This window comes from Catharus ustulatus, chromosome 6 (genome assembly GCF_009819885.2).
Source record: "Catharus ustulatus isolate bCatUst1 chromosome 6, bCatUst1.pri.v2, whole genome shotgun sequence".
Lineage (NCBI taxonomy): Eukaryota > Metazoa > Chordata > Aves > Passeriformes > Turdidae > Catharus > Catharus ustulatus.
Genome location: NC_046226.1, coordinates 38,490,090 through 38,509,945, shown reverse-complemented (window position 1 = coordinate 38,509,945; position 19,856 = coordinate 38,490,090). Strand labels below are relative to the sequence as shown.

The following is a 19,856-nucleotide window of genomic DNA, read 5'->3' as shown; positions in this document are numbered from 1 at the left end:
GTGTGACCACGTCTCCTCAAGGGCTCACCATGTCAAACTGGGAGCTTTCTGCATGTAACCAGTTTGGTGCTAGCCAGGTTACTGCTGTGGCTACCATGAGAGTTTTGTGTGTCTACAAGGTGGTGTTGTTACTGATTAAGGGCATTGGGTGGATGATGTTCCTCAGTTGCAGTAGGTTAGTTCTGGGCTGTTGCTTTTCCTTTTATTATGGCTTCTTTGCTTGCAGTAAGATAATTAACTCTATTGTGTATGAAGAATGAATGACTTCTGCAACAACTTCACTGACATTAGTGTTGATTAGACAGAAAACCACGAGACTACGGGAGCTCCTGTTTGTTTCTCTTGAAAAGTACTCTCATTCTATTGTCAGGAAGGGTTTAGTTCTGCCTTTTAACACCTACGGAGTCAGGACAGAATATCCTTCCAGGACTAGAAAACTTATATAATGAATGCTTAGTACCGTTCTGGAGTTTAGTGAGGGTTGTCTGTTTTTACCTTTTTTTGCAAATGTGCTAATTTGTTGGGGAACTGTATAGTTGAAGATCTTGTCAAGAGCTATGGGACAGAGAAGGAGGTGAGCAGCAGTGATGCAGCTAGTGAAGAGATTGGTTTCAGGTAACAGCCTGGAGGGTTTTATCCCTCTTTGTATCTCCTTACTGCACTTCAGGTTAGAGCACTACAGCAAAGCACAGATGAGCAGAATACTGCATATGTTCTTTCTGTTTTGGGGGTGTCTTTTTGTGGGTTTATAGAAATTACAGTACTGAATGTTGTCTTTTTCTGTGTGCTTTTATTTTATAATACTGCTTAATTAAACCATCAAGAGTGAGTGGGTTCTCCAGTCCTGTGAGGCCTTTGCCATACATTTTTTTTTTAAATTTGAAATTTGAAACTGGCCATGCTTTAATCTTCTTATACACAGCTTATAGACTGTGTGCTTTGTAGCTTTGACTTTTCTTGGAGACAGTTTCCTTCAGCTATTAATGGGTGCAGTAGTAAAGTTTTTCTCAAGGAAGAGAGGTGGTGTTACTTCTTCTGCTCCAAATAAACTGCAAGTGCAAATCTGAGTAGCACAAGCTAATTGTTTGAAGGCTGGCATGTGCAAAGGAGTAATGTGAATACGCTGTGGACAAAATTGGTATAAAATTTAGTCTGTAACTAACTTCTTTAAATTGCAAACTAGCATGGGGATAACCTCTTGGGATTTGATTTCTGTGAGCTTCTTCAAGCAGAATGAAAAGGGTAGATCAGGTGTCTGGTGATATTCTGGCCCATGAAGCCTTCTCTCAGCCAGTTCCTGGCAAAGCCTTTTCTGTGGCTTCTGAAGGTGTTTTCTTTGTTTGCTTATTTCCTTTCCATTTTGGTGTTGACACCTAGAGTTTGCTCTCTGTGTCTAAAATAGTTAAGTTCTCTGATTGCTGGGCTGTTGTCGTCATGAAGGTGTTTGCAGTGTTCAAATGATGTGTAGATCCTGAAAGGCAGGATAAATAACAGAGGCTTTTTATTTACTATTTAGTTTTGAAAGTAGTGATAGAGAGCATTTTCCTTCTTGAAGCTCTTGGAGTGCTGTCTGTACAGTTTTCCAAGCTTTGAGAAAGCCTAAAGACAGTAAATACTGCCTAATTTTCATAGCTGTGCTTCCTGCTGTTGAGTTCAGACAGGCTGAAACTGTAGTTTCATGACTTGCCTGGTGGACTGCCTTATTTTTTTTTCCTATATGAGTGCATGAAAGTTTGTAAGCAGAGCTGATCTTACCCACCTTGGTGCACTTAATTTCAACAACAACAGGACAGCTGAAGTTTATCAGCCTTGGAAAGGAACACATTGGTAAGGAGCCTATTTTGCTTTGGTGTTGTGGCTTGTAGTTTGCATTTTGCTTATAAAGCCATTGGATATGGAAGGAGGGAAGGATATGGCAAGGACAGGCTGGCAACCTTACTTGTGTATCTCTGGCTTGATAGGGGGTTAAAAAAATGCTGGGAGAACATTTGCACCTATTTGCAAATTAAAATCTCAGTGTGTAATGCATTTAGGTACTGTGTGAATAAAAGCAAACCCCCGCTACCCGAGCAGTAAAACAATTCTGCGCTCTGAGCTCACTTCAGGTATGGGATCTTTTGGGGTTTTTTTTCTGTTTTTCTTTTTCTCTTTTTTTCCCCCCCATGATCTCATTTCATCTCCCTAGTGTAAATATGTTCCAGGTTTGCTGAGCTATAAATTATTTTCTTAAATCACTTTGTGTAGTTGCTTTTTTAGAAGCTGACTTATAAATTTAGGGACAGGGACCTTTAGGATCATCGTGTCCAACTGTTTCTTGGAGGAAATATGCAAGCTATTAGCACTGTGAACCTTGGCAGCAAGAGGAAAATTCAAAAGGCTCTTCTGGCTGCTTCTTGTGAGAGAACCATAAAGCTCTGTTGTTTGGTAATACTAAACAATAAGCAGAAAGTCACATTGCAGTCCACTTCTGCATGAGTTTATTAACTTGCTGTGTCTGGAACCATGGAGGGTTCCAGATGGTGGCCGAGGAGCGGCGGTGAATAGAGGGGCTGTTCCGAGGAGCCGTTCAAGTCATGGGGAGCACGTGAGAAGCACTGATGGTGCTGCCTGGCTGCAGCAGGGAAGAAGGGACCTGGAGAAACTGTATTAGAGGGCAGATTTTGGAAAGTGATTGTTGTTTGAAGTTAAGGGAAACAGAGCAAAGAAATGTTTCTGACTTTAAGTGTGCATTTTTACTTGATGTTGCTTGTGAACATGTTGCATTTTTGATTTCTGGTGGTGTGCTGGAGCATGAGGAAGGGCCTCAAGAACTTGGCTTTCCAGCATTGCCTTCCTTCTGCCTCCTAGACCAGCTAATCTGTTGTCTTCCTCTGTTGCAAGAAGAATTCGTGTTGGCCACTCTAGCTGAGCAGTGCCGATAGATCATTAAGTCAAATGACAACTGCAACACTGTGCAAATGCAGAGCAATTTTTGAGCCTATGTGCTGTGTCCTGGTTTTGATGAATTAGTGGTCCAAGATTTGCCCTAACTCTTGTCTTGTCCTGTAGTTGTTCTGGGAATGACCAGGCATTCATGAGAGATTGAAGTAACTGAGTAAGCCTAAAAACACCTGAGCTGGATAAGAATTTGGCTTTGTGAGAGCATTGAAATTGGGAGATGGACATAGGCATCATTTGCATAAACAAAAGTGAGATGAAGTGTTATCTCCAGGGTGAAATAGAAAACCAAGCACACTTTTCTAGATTAGAGAGCAGATTTTTTAATTACCTTTTTCTGTGTTGGTTTGTTTGGGTGGTTTTTGGTTTTGGTGGTGTGTTTTTTTATTTGTGGGGGTTTTTTGTTTTTGTTTGGGGTTTTTTGGTTTTTTTGTTGTTTGTTTGTGTGGGCTTGGGTTTTTTTGTTGTTTGAGTGGGGTTTTTTGTTTGGTGGGTTTTTTTGGTTGTGGGTTATTTTTTTTGATTGTTTCTTTTTCCTCTTGTTCCAAGTGTTTGTCACATAGGTTTCTTTTCATTCCTATCTTCCTGGTCACAGGTTTTCTCCACAATTCCACTAGTGAGTTAAAAGCTGAAAATAGTGATATGAAACACATGTATGTACAGCTATTAAACATTTTATTCACCAAAGTCCTGCTGTTTTTTATCTGATCTTAGCTTCTTTCATCTCAGCACGACCTCTCAAGGTCTTGATGTAACTGTGTTGTGTACTGTGGTTTTCCATGTGCTACTTCCATACAGCATGCTGACATGAGGTATAATTCAGAATAGAACACTGAAAAGAAGTGGCAGAGCTCAGAGAGGGAGGCACCTCTGCATCACTGCTAAATGCTGTTTCACTTTTCTTGCTGTTGTGTCTTCTCCGGAATGCTGGCAGTAGGTGAGCATTTGAGCAAATAGCAAAAATGTGCTTTTCTGTTCCCCTGAGAGATGATTCCTTACTGAGATTTGAGAAGATTTAGACAGAGTGCAAGTTTGTTCTTAACTGATTTATATGAGCGTAGTAACCAGAAATAATATCAGGCTGCAATATTGAAGCACTGAACAAGTAAAACTTTAATGCTGAAGCCAGTAAAAACTTCAGTACAAGCTCGGGCTGGTATAAAGTCAGAAACTTTCTGTGCAGTTACTCACCTGTCCTACAGACCTGCCTGCCTAGGGTATGAATTGCAAGGCTCACCACTGTAGTTTTACCTCAGGAATAAAAACAAAACCAACTTTTGCATTGACAGAGACTTTTGAATACTCTGATGGTGCCTAAAGAACATGATGAAGGATTTGATACTATGGAAAGTACCAGGTTGGGTGTGAGAGTGATCAAAACCTGGGAAATTCCAAAGATATTAGTGCAGGTGTTGTTAGATTAGGTAGTAGCTTATAACTGCTTGCTTAAGTTTCATCTGGAGTAATTGAACACCAGGGTTCTCTGAGAGTGGTGTCTTATCAGGCAGAACAATTTATCAAATTTGATGGAATGATTAGTGCCTGCAGAGATAACTTGATTGCGTGAGAAACCCTGAAGTTTGTATGCATCTGAGGTCAATCTAAAGTGTATTTTTCCCACTTAGAGTAGTTTTGAGTGCAAGATCTCAGGTATGCACAGTTGTATTTGCTCTCTTGCATTATGACTGTTTTTTTAAGACTGCATGTTCAAACAGATGATGATGTGCATGAAAGATGAGAATAATATATAGGTGTTTAGAGGATTTATAGATATAGATGTATTTTTTTTTTTTAAACCCTGTTATATTCCTGAGGATCTCAGGCCTGGAGATTTTCTGGGAGAGGTGGTGAAGTGCAAAATGTTGTAAAGCATTTAAGTAATATATGGAAAATCCTTATTGCTTCTATTCCCTTGTGGCTTTACCCAGGTAGTTGGAACAATGTAAAAATTCTGTTAAGAAATCACACTGTAACGTGTGATTACTAGAATTGTGTAGCTGTGTGTAGGTGAAAGATGTGATTAATAGAATACTAGTTCTTCTGGGACTTAGGGGTATAAAATGGCTATCTCTCTGTGTCTGGTGGTGTAAGTCCTGTACTTGGAAACTGTGGTCTAAATTAACTGAAAATATGACATTAAAAGAAAATTAAAATTAGGATTTGATACTGTGTTTTTTTTTCCTTTTTTCCCTGACTTCTGTAATTGTGGTTTGATTCCACTTTGTGTACATAGAGGATAGTGCTACCTCCTGCATCTATGAGTGCACTGTTGCCTTGTTGCATAGAAATATAGACACTGTGTACTTTTGGTAAAACTGAGATTCTGAAAGTCATGTATAATTGATGTCCTTCATGAAATGTAAAATCTACTCCTGATTAAACTAGTTCTAGAAAAACATCAGTTGCTTCTGTTTAATAGTAAGTTGAGCTAATCTTTACAAACACATTGGACACATTGTTTAAAATTATTTTCTTAGGAAAATATTTTCAATACCACCTCCCTTGACAGATATTGCCAGCAAGTCTTCATTATCTTTTAAAAGGAGTGACCAATTGTTGTAACTAGTTTATTTTTTTTCAAAGAAAAAACTTAAGCCACACAGCACTCTACTCCCCAAAACCTTGTAAAAGGTTCGCATTTATCTGATAAGTTTTCTATTGGTTTCTCTTTTTTTCCACTCTTCTTTATACTTGTATGTTGTGGGTTTTCTTGCTGTCAAGTATTGGGCTATTTCTCAGCTGGTTTTACTCCAGTGTTCTGGGAGAAGAGAGTTATGTTTGTGTCTCACGATCCCTTTCTTGGTTTCTTTCCTTGCAGTGGACTGTTGGAGGTTCTAAAAACAAAAAAAAGGGAAAAGCGGGTAAGGCAGAGAAGAAAGGAGCCATGAAGAAACAGATGAACAAAGCTGCCTCTTCGGGCAGCTCAGATAAAGACAGCTCGGCTGAGAGCTCGGCACCTGAGGAGGGTAAGATAACACTCGTGCATTTGTTTAGTGTGATTCCAAGTGAACTTATTTGTTGTGTACCCTGAAGAGTAATGTTGCATGGTGATTTTGAAGACCATCTTCCAAGCCTTTTCACTGTATAAGTTACAGTCAAGGTAACTTTTAAATTTACTGTGGCTTGAAGTGCCTGTAATTCGATGTAGCATTGCTGTGAGCACTCCATTACAAGTGCAAACTAAATGTTATTTCAGCTGGAGAATGAGTGACATTTCATCACTTGACTTTTTCCAGGAAAATTCCTTGCTTCCTTCTAGCATGTCCTGTCTATCCATGTGGGTAGCATTTTTTTTTCTCATTGATGTATTTTCCCATCCCAAACTTCTTGTGATAAGAAATGGGAAGGTATATCGTGTTTGTTATGCAAATAGGAGCTTATCTTGCATGCTTTTGCTGTGAATTGGCATTCTTGCACATTTATACTGACACAGAAGAAGAAAAATCATTTTTTAACTTTGTCAGAATTTTTTATGTGAATATTGAATACATTTCAATGCTGGGAAAACTTCCTGTCTTCTGTTTTCATCATGCCCATGAAGGCTTGCAGGTGCTTATTTGTGATACTAAAAAAGGGAGTTAAGAAAGTATATGAAGGAGCTTACAGTTTTAAGTATATCAAGCATGGCAGGTACAGACAAAGGCATGAAGTGACTGCACCTGTATATATTAATGCTTACAAATCAAGGGTTTTCACAGTGTGAGCTTGCAAAGCTGGAAGTTTCCAGAAATACTGATCCCAGAATAGAAGTGAAAGAAGGAATCCTAATGGCCTGCTTCCATAATTCAATGTAATTTAGTCAATTAGGTGAGATAATCAAGGCACTCAGACTTGGATCAAGTTTAAAGGTGATGTTAGCCAATACTATTGGGGAGTCAGCTGTTCCTTAAACTCCTGTGTATCTGGGAGAGGTTATTACAGTAACAGGGCTAGTATCAGGGCCTTACCAGCCCTGAGGGTATTGGTTTCAACTTTATCTCCTGCTGTAGCAATTCATAGTGTTGAAGTCTTCACATGATGAGTATTGGTCCTTCGGGTGGCTATAATGAGGTGGTTAATTGTGCAATTCTGTGGTGGTTGATCATGGTGTTTGAGGTGTGCACACACAAATTCGTGGCTGTATAAGCAGCTTGTCAGATACATAAACATATAGGCATAGAAGTCTAACTTTAGGACTGTAAGACATTACTAAAAGGCCTTTAAAATTTGTTAGTTCTACTGAGATTTTTTTACTTACAACACAATTTGTGTTCAAACGTAGTACCACTCATTTTAAGATTTTTTTAGCATACATATATTATGGTAATTTCAACCTGGCCTTAATTTTCATTATTTGTATGTTTTTAGTATAGTGGAAGATGAGGCATGGAAGCCCTTGCTAATATGCTATAATGAAGTGGTTGGGCTTTGCCCCAAACTGATTCTACTATCTTATATTTTTGATTTAGGAGAAGTCTCTGACTCAGAAAGCAACAGCTCCTCATCTAGCTCAGATTCAGATTCTTCATCTGAAGATGAGGAATTCCATGATGGCTATGGAGAAGACCTGATGGGAGATGAGGAAGACCGAGCTCGACTGGAACAAATGACAGAAAAGGAGAGAGAACAGGAACTGTTTAACCGGATAGAGAAGAGAGAAGTGCTAAAGAGAAGGTGAATTTTTTATCTGTTGACACTTGGTAGCAAATTCTTAAAGGCTACATAGAGAGTATGCTGGCTGTGCTCTCTTGTTTAAGGTCCAAGCATTCAGCACTGCTAAGTGAGTTAAGCTTGACTGTATATTTTTTGTATGTAAACTGTCCCTGTAGTAAAGAAGCACACAGCAGGAGTTCTGCATATTCTTGTAGAAGACAGTATCTAAAAGTTTCTCAGCTGTTGAATATGCACAGTTTCATCAGCTACCCTTGTAGTTATGTTACTGCTCCATACGTTAGAAGCCTGAAGGTCTGCTTTCTCTTCATTTTTTTTTAATTAAATGTCATGTGCTGATGCTTTGGGAAAAGGCAAAGCATAAGGTATACATGAATTTCTGGAATTTTTCAGAAAGCAATAGTGAAGCGCAGATCAGTGTTAGTTACCTGTATATGGTTTGGGCCATAATAGAAGATAGACGTACTGAAATAAGGAGTGGTGTTGGATATGTCATTTTCATGGAATCTTTTGTGGATTTTTACCTTATGTACTGTGATTTTGTTGTTTGTCACTGTTACACTGTCCAGTCAGTCAGCTTCTTTGCAGTAAAGCTATTTTACTTTCCGTATGTCTTAATTGAAAGGATTTGACATGTATGGGGCAAGGTTTCTCGAGTTTCTTTATTCTTTAGTGCCTTCTCTTTTTTCACTTGCTGAGAAATTTCCCTAGAGGACTGACAACTGTTGAGTAAATCACATCAATACAAGTGACTGCCAAACTGTTTGTCCAAGCCATAGCTAGAGGACTGCCTACCTGCCTTGATTTTAACACTGCGTTCAGAATTTTATGTGGTCTGCTGCTCTCCTCAAAGGGATCAGAATGATTGCAAGTTTGGATTTAGATCATGTAGAAGGACATAATATCTTTCAAATTTTACTCTCATCTTTGGTAGCTAAATGAGTCTTATTTTAGAATGAATGCTGGAGAATACTTGATGCAAACAAGCTAAACAGTCAAAGCTTGAGTTGCTGATTTAATCTTAAATGATTTTGTGCCGTTCTGTGTAAAGTCTTGGCAGGTAGAACTAAGGGGGTGGTGGGGTAGTCATTTAACTTTGTGGTAAGTTGAATCTTTTAAAAGCTCTTTGTATGCACAGTATGCTATGAATTCATTTGGATTACAGCAGACATTGCATCTGATGTAATGCCTTGCCTTGTATGTTGTGCTTCATGTTAAAGGCATAAAGGGCAATGAGCTCATCTAACACTTCAGTTTGTTGTGTACAAAATATAGGTGTACAGGACTGGAGAATAATGGAATGTGTACTGTGCACAGTAATGGATGACACGTTTTGAATTTCAGTTATTGGAAGTTTTATTTTTTCTTGTGTATGTACATATGCACACTTCACTAAAGCAGTGACCAGTCCATGGTGCAGTGGAATCTCAGTTCTATTGAAATTACTACTCTTCTGAATACAGTGCCTGAAAATAAGACATCAGGTTAATATATTTCATGAAGGTAGACATGGAAGTGCTTAAATTTTTCTGCAGAAACAGAGTCTGATGAGAGTTTTGCTGGTGAAGGAGGAATCCATAAAACGTTGCAGTCATTCTTATACAGACCAATGCCAGCAGAAAGGTGAAGTTTAAGTGTGAAAAAGTTAGCATGATAGTGACTTTAAAGAAAAAAATCTTTAGCAGTTTAGGTTCAAATTATATGAAATAGCCATATGATTTTAGAGTTGGAGTGAAATACTTGCTGCACTGGCAAGAGGAAAATGGAGTAAGGGCATATTTCTGTGGAATAGTAATTTCTACATGATCTCATCAACCCTTTAGGTTAGCTTTCTGTAGGACTGCCCTTGGTGTGCTCAGCTTTTCTTCGCTTTATTTTCTTGGGGAAGGGACGGGAAGGGATTAGGGGACAGGATAACATAAAAGGGAGAAGCAGTTGAAGTGTTCCTTGCAGCCTAATAGCAATTGTGATAGCATCTGAGCAATCCTTTGCTTTCTCAGGAAGAACATTCTTTCATATACATTCTTTTTGTTCCCATAACTGCTACTAGATTTGAAATCAAGAAAAAACTAAAAACAGCAAAAAAGAAAGAAAAGAAAGAGAAAAAGAAAAAGCAAGAGGAGGAGCAGGAGAAGAAAAAACTCACACAGATCCAGGAATCCCAGGTAGGAAATGAAACTATTCTTGGAAATAAACCCTTTTCCCTTGGCGAAAGGAGGTAGGATGTGGCCTCTCTACCCCGATGTTTTCCCTTAATGTCAAATAGTGTAGTAAGCAGATTAGAATTTAGTTAATTTATATGCTTAAGCAATCTTCAGCTTTTCCATTTCATTTAAAGAAGTTAACATCTTTGACCTATTGAGGGGTGCACTGGTACTCCTTTAATGAAAAATACAAAGTTGCAGCTATGTGATAGCAATCCCACATGAGAAAAGGAAAGCAGCCTTTTACAGTTCCTTTAGCCAAACTTCTGTCATTCAGCCTGAAACAGTTCATACATGATTTTCCTGAAAAGTTTGAGAGAGCAGGCCAAAAACTGCTCAACTGTTGTATTAATTATTTAGCATGCACGTACATACAGTGGAAAAAATGCTTAGTTTCTTCTGGCAGGGATGTCAAGGAAAAGCTTGAATGCCAGGAGGAGCAGAAGTAGTTCTATAGTTTTTCCACCTCCAGTGAAAAGAGGACAACACCAGTTTTTGAGGCCAGGCCTCTGTAACTGAACTGTGGTTTCAAATAGTGAAGATCTGCCTCTAATATATAGTCAGGGCAGATAGGCTCCCAGGGTGGGATGGGATTCATCTTGCCTAACTTCAGCTATCTAAGAACCAGTCAATTGTTTACACTTTTTGGTGCCTATTGTTTTGTGCAATGGAAGAGAGCATCTTCAGCTGACAATTCACTCCATGTTATTTTCTAGTGAAGTAGATGTTTAACACCTAAAATCGAATTAGATGAGTTTTCCCTTAGGCACATGTTGACCGGAATAAATCTCATTTTCCTACTCCCTCAACTCCGTATATATACACATGTGTGTACACTTTATTAGTCCATTTATAATACACAAAGTGCACTTGCAAATACATATATGCATGTGTAAAAGGATCTCATTTAGAGTTCTTTTACTGTGTCTTAGAGAAATTACTTCAACTTAGATCAAATGACTTTTATGCTTGCTATAGAGGCTGCTTGCTGTATGTAGACCTGTTAGAAATGAAAACCACAAGAGGAATGAAAACATTTAAGATTTGGATCTATCTTGCAGATTTTACAAGCAGCTTTATTTTTGCTTTAAGTATTTTTAAACATAACTTTTTTCTTTGCTATTAAATGAAAACTAGTGCTTTGATTTGGCCTTGCAGAAGCAGCAAATGAGAATAATATTCATCTGGTTTTTCCTCATTAGATGTTATTTGCTGAATTACTTCTATTTTATTTCTCTAGTCCTTTTTTAACTTTAAGGAGGAATTTGGAGACTAAGACTTGGTGGCAGAAATGTTGAACTATAAATAGGTTCATTATTTTTGATATGAAGCAGGATGAAGAAATATGCTCCAGATTGATTTCCCTCTCTAGCCTCTGTAAAAAATGAACTGAAAAGAATTTATTTCAAAAAGGAGTACGTTAGTAATTTCTATTTGAAAAATGTAAATAATCTTTGTTTAAATGCTTTTCAGCTTATGGATTTGTGATGTTGAGGGATTTTCTGTACATATTTTTAGGTCATGTCACATAACAAAGAGCGGAGATCAAAACGGGATGAAAAGCTAGACAAGAAATCTCAGGCAATGGAGGAACTAAAAGCAGAAAGAGAGAAAAGGAAGAATAGAACAGGTATGAAAGCATGTTGCTATTGCTACAGTTTTTGAGACCTTTTTGCAGCTTTCTGAAAGTGCTACTTCCTGTTTGAGTAATGCAACAATTCTACACCTCGGAGTGAATGAATTCCATGTCTGTGTTTTCCTTGGTCTTTGCCCAACATGACCACCTATATTTGGCAACCACTGATGCTGTATTCCTCATCCTTACCCCTCCCTGGAGTGGTCTAAAAACAGAACTTTCATCGCAGTCCACTAAATGGTTCTTAGAAAGGTTTAGTTAATGTGTCTGAATTGGTCACTTAGATTCATGTTTTTAATCTCTGGATCATTCAAACTCCTACTTACTGTACTTGTGATATCCTGTCTACATTTGCTTGTTTCTTCAGCGGCGTATCCCCAGGACAGCATATCACCTTGTCCATCTTGCCACTGACTTTTGATGCAACCAGTTTTTTTACTCTATTGGATTTTATCATGATCCTCTCCAAACATGAGATTTTTTCTTTTTCCTTGTAAAAGAATGAGTTGTCTGATCATAATAGTTTTTTTTTCTTATATATCTAGTTGTTACACCCATCTTCAATTACTATATGCAGTCGAGTTGGGAGACTGAAAATAAGTCCAACTGACATTTAGGATGATTTTAAATACTTCATGTGTATGCAAAGAAGTCAATGAAGTGCACAGCTTACTAGTGGATTTGAACATGTGCCACTTCTGTCTAGTGTAAAATTAATACCTCTTGGATTTTTTTAAAGCAATTAAGGTTCAACTCTTATAGGCAAGCTTTCATAAAATATTTATAGCTTGCTTTTCATTGTTCTCTGTCCTTCTCCCAGCTGAATTGCTTGCAAAAAAACAGCCATTAAAAACTAGTGAAGTATACTCTGATGATGAAGAGGAGGAGGAGGACGATAAATCTAGTGAGAAAAGTGATCGCTCATCAAGATCATCATCCTCTGATGAAGAGGAGGAGTAAGTAGTAAACACTGGGCAATGATTACTTGTAAGTATGTTAAAAATAGAGATCCACTTTAGGTAGACACATGCTGGTTTAGAGGATTGTTTGGAGCAGTTCAGTGTTTCTAAAGTATTTTTGCCTCTGGGTGCAATTGCTTGCTCAGATTTGAGTCCTTGGACCTAAGAGGTCATGGGACTCATTTACCTTGGGTGGCTTTGCAACTTCAGTACCCTGCTGTCAGGTTTAGCCCAAATTACACTGTTGTTTACTGATTTGTTTAGTCCTGCAGTTCAGCAACTGCAGAGATCTGGCACATATCTGGACAGAGATGTGCTGGCTCTTTATCTCTACAGATATGGCTCTGTATCTTAGTCTATAAACTGCCTTGGTGTGTGCCTTTCTGCTTTCTGGTAGCAGGAGCAGTGTTTAATAAGCCTAGGACTTAATGTAAAGTCTTTCTCATGAATGCTAAATTCACACATCTGCAGTCAGCTAGTGCATGATGAATCATTCCTGGTAATAAACAATGCTCATGCTGCACCTTATTCAGGACCTCCCTTTTGAGTTTTGATTATGTCTCTACTTTTTTCTTTATTCCTTCTCACCTTTCCCAAATCAGGAAAGAGGAAATTCCTCCCAAGTCCCAGCCAGTGTCCTTGCCTGAAGAACTGAACCGAGTACGGTTGTCGCGGCACAAGCTGGAGCGCTGGTGTCACATGCCCTTCTTTGCCAAGACAGTCACTGGCTGCTTTGTCCGTATTGGCATTGGCAATCACAACAGTAAACCTGTTTATCGGGTGAGTTCAGCTCTCAGGGATTTAGTTCTTTTTTTGTGCTGTAATAAAATATTTGCAGCTTATCAATTCTCGGGTACTGGTAACTGTTTGATTGATATAGAAAGATTGCTTATAACCAGAAAATGTAATGGCTACTAAAGAGAAGGAGGAGACTGGTTTAAGAATAAAGAAATCTATGTGACCACCTAGGGGAGGGAGGAGATGAATTTAGTGAGAGAGAGGGAGCACTAACAAAACCTGATCTTCCAGCTTTGGTTCATGTTGTCTTATAATTTCTGTTGCACACTAAAGTTCCAGACTCTGCTTAGACCAAGTGAGGATGAGTAAGATTCACTCCTTATTTCTAGGACTGTTCCCAAGTTATTGTGTGGTGTTGACTCCTTTTTTTACGAAGTTTCTAGTACACAAGTGTGCCTTCCATGTGATTGAGAGCACAGTTTTGTTTTTCTGTTTCATTGCTGTAATCAGAGGATGCAGTAATAGTCTCTAAAATAGAATAAAAGAAGGCCCCCAGAAGGGCTGCGTTTAGTGTATGAGCAGCAATAGTGTATTTCCCTTGGAACATATGTTAAGTCAAACCAACATCATTTGAGAAGGAAATAGGAAAGATAAGAGAGTGTACACTTTGGTCAGGAAGGCAGAGCTAAGAAGATAAAAAACTGCATCAAGCATTCAGATGGTATAATTTATTAACTCAAAAATTATGTATGAAGCAACTCATTCAGTACCTGATAATGTAGACTGAAGAGTCTTGCTTTCCTTGATCTAGTTAGAATTGTTAGCTAGATTAAGTTTTTTTATTTCTAGTGAAGAGGCTCGAATATGCCAGATACATTCCAGGAATATGAAGGAAAAATCTTCTCTTGTATCCTTCTTCTCATGTATTTTCCTCTGTGGTACAGGTTGCTGAAATAACTGGTGTGGTAGAGACTGCAAAGGTTTACCAGCTTGGTGGCACACGGACAAACAAAGGACTACAGTTGCGGTAAGATGCTAAAGGAATCTTCTTTAGCTCATCAATCAGCGTCCTTTTCAAAGCAAATAATGTTCTGTGTGGGGTCTGGCGGTGGGACTGAAAAGTAGTCTGAACTTTGTCATGCTATTTAATGCTAGAATGTTTGGGTTGGGTTTGTTTGGGGTTTTTTTTTCTCCTTGTGCATAATGGAAATTATAAAATACCCCAAAATTTTGTGCAAGGAGTTGTGATTGTGTTGAAATGTGGTTGTCTGGTTTTGGGCTTCTTTAATCAGTTTACATATATAGATCCAATGTTACCACACCATCACAAGGGGATGTTTTATATTTATTGTTGCAGGCATGGCAGTGATTCACGTGTGTTTCGCTTGGAGTTTGTATCAAATCAGGAATTTACTGAAAGTGAATTTATGAAGTGGAAGGAAGCAGTAAGTTTACCAGACTTTAGTTTCCTCTTAGCAGCCTTCTGCCAACATTCTTTTAAATGGAAAGTAACTCTGTCTCATGTTTAGATGTTCTCTGCTGGGATGCAGCTACCCACACTAGATGAGATAAACAAAAAGGAAGTGTCCATCAAAGAAGCTCTCAACTACAAGTTTAATGATCAGGACATTGAAGAGGTAAATGGTGCATTGTAGTGCAGTTGTGTCTGTGCTTAAAAGTGACAGGAACTCATGCAGTAGAGCAGTAGCTGTTACAAAGCAAAATGATCATGGTGTTTGCTTTCCAAGAAGGAAATAAAAGAAAGTTTTGTAGCTGGATAGAGTAGCTTGGTGATCCTGCTGTTGTTTGGTGTTCGCTCCTGTTTTTCTTCATCATGTGTGCCCTGTTGTCTCCTCTTGAATTTGTGTTGTGTAGCTCTGAACTCCTGAGTATGGCAACTTAATTTTCAAGTTCTGAAAAACTGACAACTGTGTGGTAGTTGCACTCATCACAGTTTTTGCAGTTCTGTACTTGCTTGATACTGTCCAAAGATGATTAGCATCAGGTTTTTGTAGATAGTGAGGAGAATGGAGCTGTAACTCAATATCAAAGGCACAAACTAAAAACAACCATCAGCACATATGTCAGATTCAGTGGCAATAAATAAATTTCTTTGGTGATACTCATCTGTTGCTTCTAAAGTGCAAGTATTGAAATAGAGATTTCTTATTTGCATATTCCTGTTGTTTCCTCTGCATCTTACAGATTGTTAAAGAGAAGGAAAGATTCAGAAAAGCACCTCCAAACTATGCCATGAAGAAAACTCAGCTATTAAAGGAGAAGGTGAGAGATGAGATGCCTGCAAGCTTAATGGAGCTCATCTGGGTTTTGGCAGTAGTCAGCAGTAAGCTCGACTTTAACAGTGCAGCTGGAAGGTGCTTCTCAAGGTTCATTGCTGGGGTCAGAATACTCAGAATCCAGTCAGCTATTGCACTCTTTTTTTAGGGGCAATTGTCAACAATATAAACCTTCTCTTTTTGTGTCCATTAAGCAAGGTCTCAAACTTGTCTGCCTCAGAAACTTTTCCTTTTTTCTTAGGTTTCTTTTTTATTTTTGGTGTTTTTTGGGGTCAGTTTTATTGTTGATTTTTGTTTTGGTTTTTGTTTGGCTTTGCTTTTAGAGTACCTCATAATAATGTTTGAAAGTTGATTTCCTGTTCTTATTTTAGGATAGGAAAAACAGAAGTTGTGTTACATTATTTTTTACTCAGGGTTTAACTGAATTGTCACTTTATGGCTGTTTATTTATATTGGGAAAAAAAAGAAGTGGCTGAAAGATTTACTTGCCATGAACTGTTTTTACTTGTAGTCTTCCTGGGACAAGTAGACATAATAGTGCATAAAAGCCAAAGCCAAGAAGTGAAGAAAACAAGCAGTTTGAAGTATCTCTGAAGATAGGACTGCATGAATAGAACCAAAATCTGTTTGTCTTTCTCGAGACATTAAAGCTTCATATACAGTAAAACCCAAGAGTTTGTACTGAAATACATTTTTTGGTTCCTTGGTTTAACTGTTTTTGTGGTCACTGTTTTACTGAACACGAGCATGTAAATGATTAGGTTCCCGTCACAGGGTGTGCAGTTGCTTTTTGTTGTCACCAGGTGGCACAATAAGCTGTTGTCGGGCCTCAGGGGACTCGCTGCTCCTTGAAGTAAATGGCAACTGGCAGTTGAGGAAATAATTATTTTCCTATGTGCTAAATGGGGATGTTACATTTTAATAAAAACTTGTAACTGAAGTCATCTAACTGACCTGTCCTCCTCATCCTGGGACTGGTGTTCCTACATCCTCCTTGGTGTAGGGGTTTTCAGAGTTCTTCAGAGTAAGAAACCAGTTTTGCCTTGAGCTGTAAGGAAAGTGTAGCTTCTTGTTGAACTCTTACCATGCAGGGAAGAACCTTCACGACTGGAGTAGGGTTAGCTGTCTGATTCACAGATATATCCTTTGTCTCTGAGTAATTCTGGGTAAAGGTTAGTGCCTAATGAGTTACTGTTTGGTTGAAGGCTATGGCTGAGGACTTGGGGGACCAAGATAAGGCCAAGCAGATTCAAGATCAGCTTAATGAACTTGAGGAGAGAGCAGAGGCCCTGGATCGTCAACGAACAAAAAATATTTCTGCAATCAGGTAAGAAGCAGATACTGGGAATTTTCTTTCTTAAATAGTATCAAACAATATTATTTATAAAGAGAAACCAATGCATTAACAAATTAACTACAGGATTTGGGGTTTTTTTTCTGCACAGTGTGTTAATGTGTATTTTAGTGGCTCTGTTAGTGTTTGTCTTTCTTAACTTTCTTATATCTCTCATGTAGCTAAAACTGTCAAAAATGTAAACTCTCTTGTATAGACATACCCCAGGGGAAGCTGTGTTGCAATAAGAGTAATTTGTGGTCAGGATGAAGCTGCAAGAATACTTTCAGGTGGTTTTTTTTGTTTGTTTAGGGACTAATAAATGACAGTCACTTTCTTTTTCTTTCCCCCACCCTCCTTTTTTCCATTCTGCAGTTACATCAACCAGAGAAATAGAGAGTGGAATATCGTTGAGTCTGAGAAGGCTCTTGTGGTAAATAGTGCTGAATTAATACTTTCTTACAAGTAGAGATGAAATGATGCAAAGAGGGATAATTGCATGGCAAAGTTACTAAATTTTTAAATTATCTTTTAAAATTTTTCATATAGGCAAATGACATGGTTTTAAAGCACATTGCTTTATCCTTTTGCTCAGTTCCCTTATCACCAGATTAGTCACTATAAGAGTGCCTTAATGCATTTTATATGGGAAAGAAAAGTCTCCTCATAAAGGAGACTTCAAATAATAAAACAGTGAAGAACATACTTGCTTCTCTGTAGTTACATTTTTATTAAGGAAGAGTTAAGCTTGTTAACAAATGCTTAAGCATTAGCTATCCTGAGAGCTGTGTGCCTATTTTCTGTTGTATGCAATAAGGACAGTTTTGTCCTGTGAAGCACGGGACGATGGGTGCATTAAAATCTTTCTATTCTGTAATGTTGTTGCTGGTTTTTCTCTGATCTCAGTATTCTATATAGCAGATGAGTAATTGCATGGATGGGGGGCTGTGGGAGGATTTAAAATAGTGCAAGTAGCAAACTCTGCAAAACCATGTGCTATTTCTTCTCCAGGCTGAAAGTCACAGCATGAAAAACCAACAAATGGACCCCTTTACTAGGCGGCAGTGCAAGCCCACAATAGTGTCTAATGTGAGTGTAATGCTTAAGTTCACTTGAGGCAATTTGCTGAAAAACAGAAGCCAATGTAATGCAGAGTGTAGGAACAAAATTCCCAACTGTGCCATATGCTATTAACGCCCTGAATGCCAGTATGAGGTACAGCTGAGTGAGATCCTGGTCCCTCTTCTTTTTTAATGCAGTGTGAAGGACATAAGTGATGTGGGTATGTACTGCAAAAGCAGCCATGATTGAGACTTATGTTGTGAGTTCATCTACGTTGAATTACTCAGATTTAGCTAGCACTGGGAAGACAGTTTGCTTTAGGTATGAGTTTCACTTTTAGTTAGCTGAAAGTTTCCTCAAAGATTAATTAAAGGTGAGAGGAAAACAAACATTTTGGGCCTGTGATGGATGAAGTAGTTCAACACAAACTTCGCATGTGATACTGTGGCAAAACCTTCTACTGCAGTCCCTCCATATATAAGTGAATAACATATTGATGAATAACAAGGCATTAACCTCCTCCTTCTAAGTAATCTGGCCTTGTTGAGGTCTGTTCTTGAATAGTATGGTTCTGGTGTAGGTACCTAAAAAAACAACTGCTCAGGCTGACTCTCATCAGTCTCCACAAACCAGCAAGGAAATAAAATAGAAATTCTATTGCAGGGCTTGAATGAAACATTTCTGAAATACTTCTTTATTAGAAAAGAATCATAACTGAGTAGCTTCATTATGCTAGTGAACTATTGGGTAAAGAAAATAGTCTTCTAAAGATTTCTTCTCTCTAGTAGAGTGTTTCAGCCAGAACTGTAAGCTGAAAGCAAATGTGTATTACAGTAGCATTAAGAGTAGTCAAAGAAACAAGCCATATAATTAGGAAATGTATTTCTGATTTTTCCAAATAAAAGCTTTCTGAAGATGATTTTTAGTTTGTTAGTGTCAGATAATCAGGATGATTCCAGTAGCCTTTTGAGATTCTGAAGTTGGATGAACTGATATGCAGTCTCTTATGGTTTTAGATTCATGAATACAAGCACTGTTTTAACAAAATGTAGTTCCAGCTTTTGCAAATTTAATTGCAGTAATTTTAAATTTTTATTCTTCCCTAATATTTCGCCTTCGCAGTCCAGAGATCCTGCTGTCCAAGCTGCCATCCTTGCCCAGCTAAATGCAAAATACGGATCTGGTGTATTACCAGATGCTCCAAAGGACATGAGTAAGGTAAGTTTCCATTTTGGTCTCTGTTATGTTCTTCACACTGTCACCCTTCTGCTCTGTGAAGCTTGTGAGTAATATCTGGTGTGCAAGCTTCAATTCTAGAAAAAGGTACTTGTAGAACTTTATCATAAAAAAACAACAGCTTCTTGTTTCTTAGGAAAGGAAATTTAAGTTGTTCTAGCAGTGTAAAAGCCACACGAGTATGTTTATGACTGAAGAGGGGGAAAAATGTTTTTGTCTCTGTATGGCCGGATAAGGTTTGGAGACTTACTTGTAGTTTTCATTTCAGGGTCAAGGAAAAGATAAAGATGTGAACTCTAAATCAGCTAGCGACCTCTCAGAAGATCTTTTCAAAGTGCATGACTTTGATGTAAAGATTGATCTTCAGGTTCCCAGTTCAGGTAAGTGTTCCCTCTCAGTTTGGGGATGTGATTGTCCAGACATTTTGGTAGAAGTCACTTCTTCCAGAATAATTCTTTCAAAGTTATTGATGAGCTTTTGAAAATTGGGAGTAAGGTCTTTTTACCATCTTGGCAAGTATCTTGAACAGAGGAGGAGGGGATGTGTGATGGTGACATCCATTGAGGAAACAAGAACAACTGTATTGTATTGTGTTAGACTAAAAGCTTGTATGTCCCTGTATCCTTGATTTGAAGCCTAGGGAGAGAAGGAGATAATTAGTGGTTTTGATATGCTCTTCCAGTCTATATTATCTATGACTTGCATAATCTTTGGGGAAAAGATGAGTGCTGTATTTAATAAGTCCTGGCAGCTACCTTGGTACTTACTTTGTTAATTTGTCTAATAACTTTTGATGACAGATAA

The 19,856-nt window shown here is 38.2% G+C and overlaps 1 protein-coding gene across 1 annotated transcript in view; it reads left to right on the top strand.

Moving 5' to 3' along the window:
- The window catches only part of RTF1 (RTF1 homolog, Paf1/RNA polymerase II complex component), a 29,006-nt gene that overhangs the window by 5,292 nt on the left and 3,858 nt on the right, over nt 1-19,856 (top strand). Inside the window, exons 3-17 of the mRNA XM_033063257.1 lie at nt 5,756-5,903; nt 7,386-7,590; nt 9,638-9,752; nt 11,310-11,421; nt 12,248-12,383; nt 12,989-13,166; nt 14,069-14,151; nt 14,482-14,569; nt 14,654-14,761; nt 15,330-15,407; nt 16,627-16,748; nt 17,130-17,187; nt 17,766-17,843; nt 18,939-19,034; nt 19,321-19,432. Coding sequence (XP_032919148.1) covers nt 5,756-5,903; nt 7,386-7,590; nt 9,638-9,752; nt 11,310-11,421; nt 12,248-12,383; nt 12,989-13,166; nt 14,069-14,151; nt 14,482-14,569; nt 14,654-14,761; nt 15,330-15,407; nt 16,627-16,748; nt 17,130-17,187; nt 17,766-17,843; nt 18,939-19,034; nt 19,321-19,432 — 1,717 coding nt within the window. The remainder of the gene's footprint in view (nt 1-5,755; nt 5,904-7,385; nt 7,591-9,637; nt 9,753-11,309; nt 11,422-12,247; nt 12,384-12,988; nt 13,167-14,068; nt 14,152-14,481; nt 14,570-14,653; nt 14,762-15,329; nt 15,408-16,626; nt 16,749-17,129; nt 17,188-17,765; nt 17,844-18,938; nt 19,035-19,320; nt 19,433-19,856) is intronic.